Source organism: Salvia miltiorrhiza, chromosome 2 (assembly GCF_028751815.1).
Source record: "Salvia miltiorrhiza cultivar Shanhuang (shh) chromosome 2, IMPLAD_Smil_shh, whole genome shotgun sequence".
Classification (NCBI taxonomy): domain Eukaryota; kingdom Viridiplantae; phylum Streptophyta; class Magnoliopsida; order Lamiales; family Lamiaceae; genus Salvia; species Salvia miltiorrhiza.
The window spans coordinates 29,238,895-29,242,187 of NC_080388.1; the positions used below are offsets into that span (position 1 = coordinate 29,238,895).

Genomic DNA, 3,293 nt, shown 5'->3' on the forward strand with positions numbered 1-3,293 from the left:
AATTGGTTGTATAATTGAAACCTAACATATACGATGGTTCTGAACAATTAAACTAATTTGTAACCTACAAAATAAAATTACTGAACAGAATAGTAATTGATCAAGTCAACTATAGTTCTAAAAAAATAAAGTGGAACAATATTCCAACAAAACAATTCATCAATGTCAAATGAATTGAAGCAAACTAAAATGTGAAAAGGTAATAGCTAAAAACTTCATGGGTTAACAACTGCCTTGGTAGGACAATTCCGAGAGTCGTGGTGTCCCATGGTATTGCATCTTTTGCAGTTGCGTAGAGGCTTTTGAGCTAAAATCATTGCCTTCTTCTTGTCGGATTTCCTGTGACCACCGACTCCACTACCTTTGGTTTTAGCAAAAGCAGGAGAAAGCACTGTAGGAACCTCAGGTCGTACAGACCCATAAAACTCTTGGAATATAACATCCTTGGAATTTCGCGTTGCATTTTCGTTATGAAGCTTAGCAAACTTGTTCTCAACTTCACTTAATTCACCTAGCAACTGTTTCATCAAATCTTGATCCCCGGAAACATGACCAATACATTTGCTGAAAACATGGAATAGATCATGCTTACCAATTACTTTGGTTGCAGAAGAATCTGACATACAATTCATCACTTACGGTGTGGATAACATAAAAGATTTACACCACCGATTAGCAATGTATCTGTCCGAAATCTTGTCAACTTTCATCCACCGCAACACGTAGTACATGTGTTTGCATAAAAAACCTTTCCTGGTGAACAAGTTGCACTTGCAGGTCAAAGAATCGGTAATTGTATCATGCACAATTGTGAATTCGCTGTCAACATTGTCATCAACTACGAATGTGTTATCCTCCATCTTTGCCATCATGCATGTTGAAAAAGCAGATACAATCTCCTCCTGGACCTCCTTGAAAATTGAGATGGTATATAATGTAGAGGCATGTTTCTCGATTGCCATCGTTGTAAGCATGGGGAGAACACCAGTCTCATCCTCATAATTTAACCTCTGACATGTATCTCGTTGGGAATCAAAAGCGCTGTTATAATTCATAAACAACACAACTAGATCAGAAAACTTACTAAGGAAGCGTTTAAAATAGCTATTCTCACTCTCAGACAAGGAAGTGGTGCAAAACAGCCCACTCATACTGATGTCACGAAAATATGCAGGAATCCATAGAGCATGATCCTCATACAGTGAAGAGAACCACCTGTTATCACCCAACCCATATTCAGCTATGAAATTATTCCATTCTTCCTCAAACTCATGAGTGTCAAACGTATCAGCCATATGATCTTATTTAACTTCGACTTGAAATCAGAATCGTCCCTGAAATTAAATGGCAATTTCTCCACAACCTTCATCGTGATGTGCCACATGCAAAACCTATGATGTGTTTCGGGCCAAACAAGAGCAACGGCCTTCTTCAACCCAGGATCTTGGTCAGTCATAAACACACGAGGAGCATTCCTAACACACTCCGTAAACTTGCTGAAAACCCACGCATATGAATCCATGTCTTCATGTGATATGATTGCCGCACCAAACGACACACATTTACCGTGGTTGTCCCTACCAGTAAACTGAGTAAAAATCATTTTGTACCTACAAGAATAATAAAATCCAACATCAGACTTGCCAAACAGACTACAATAACATACCGAATAATGTAAATATATATATGAACAACTATGTAATCCAAACTGAATGAGAACAAATAAAATAACTAATTGATGATCAGTAAAATTAAAAAAACACTGAATTTACTAAGAAAATATGTGAATAATAGTATAATTAAGTTGAATATGAAGTAGTTCAAATTCGAAAAAATAATAAATCAAACGTTGCTTACTTAACTAATTTAACTATCATAAAACTGAATAAACATTATGAAAATACGAATAAGCTTATACACATAATGAATAGCATAAAAACATAACCGAATCAACACGATAAAAAACTTAAACTTGTTGGTGTTGTATGTTGCATCAAAAGACACAGCCTCTCCAAAATTTTTTAAGTTAATCACAGCTTGTTTATCTGTCCAGAGAAGGCGGCTCAGCTGATTTTCCTCATCAACGTCGTAAAAATATTGAAATCCATCACAAAGCTCCTTCCTATCCTTAAATGTTTCAAGCAACATATGGGCATCCGAACTAGCGACATAGACCTTCAAGTCTCGACCATAGTTCTTGAAATCAATACTAGTGCAACCAACCTTATCATAATCACGAACAATCTCTTTAAAAATGCAAAATGTTTTAGTTGGTCCAATGTTGGCTCTAATACCCGCGTGAATAAAATACTGGTGAACTTCATGAACTTGCCTATTGCTCGACATAAAATGACGACTAGTTTCAGACACCATCTTATGGTTATGACCCTCAATGAAGGTTCCAACCCTAAAACAACCATAAGACATTGCCTTAAATATGATAAGAGCCTTGCAACCAACCTTGAATGATGTTCTCTTACGTTTCCTATTTTCTCCGTTACCCTCGACCAAAATTAACGAATCACCATGGTTAGGAGCACCTTCTCTGTTACAAAGCATATATCGAGTACTTATGGACCCATCGTCAGCTCTGTTGATGGTTGCCTTACGAGAAATAAAACCATAGACTTTTGCGTAATCCTCATAAAGCTTCTCAGCTTGTTGAAGATCGAAAATCTGCTCCTCAAATGGTTTTTCCTTAGCATCACAGTCAGAGATGAAAAGATCGGTATGTCCTTCTACTACAATTGTCGTCGATTCACCTAAAACAATATAAATAAACGTTGACAAAAGAAATAGCACTAAGCACAAACTGGAAATTCCGACGGAAAAGAAAGAACATGGAAGGAAAACATAATACAATTTTATGAAACTCGAAATTTGGCCGTGCATGTCTAATAGTGTAACTGGAAATATCATATATATAAATGTTCTCCAACTTAAAATATAAAGTAAAATTCTATAAAACAGGAAATCTCCATTCGAAGGGTTCATATTAAAGTAAATATTCCGACCGCAAACCTGTACTACACGAGCCAATCTCCATTCGCAGGGTTTGCCGGATGGACGGACAATGATGTTTGCGCCGCCGATTTTACCAGTTATTTATAGTTCGCCGGAATGATAGAGTATGATGATGGTGGACGCCGACGATGATAGTAAGACTTTCTGCAAAAAAAAAAAAAAAAAAAAAAAAAAAAAAAAAAAAAAGACGATACTCAAAGAATTCGGTATTATGTTTTCCTAAGTTTAAGGCAAGAACAAAATTTTGCCATATTATTGATAGATATTTA

The 3,293-nt window shown here is 36.2% G+C and overlaps 1 protein-coding gene across 1 annotated transcript; it reads right to left on the reverse strand.

The window, feature by feature from the left end:
• Window positions 1-215: 215 nt before the first annotated feature.
• On the reverse strand, window positions 216-3,046 carry LOC131008253 (protein FAR1-RELATED SEQUENCE 5-like). Its single transcript, XM_057935143.1, has 5 exons — window positions 3,022-3,046; window positions 1,946-2,762; window positions 1,311-1,610; window positions 749-1,215; window positions 216-616 (listed from the first exon to the last, which is right to left on the reverse strand). Exons 1-5 carry the CDS (start codon window positions 3,044-3,046, stop codon window positions 216-218), a joined length of 2,010 nt encoding a protein of 669 aa, XP_057791126.1.
• Window positions 3,047-3,293: the final 247 nt, after the last annotated feature.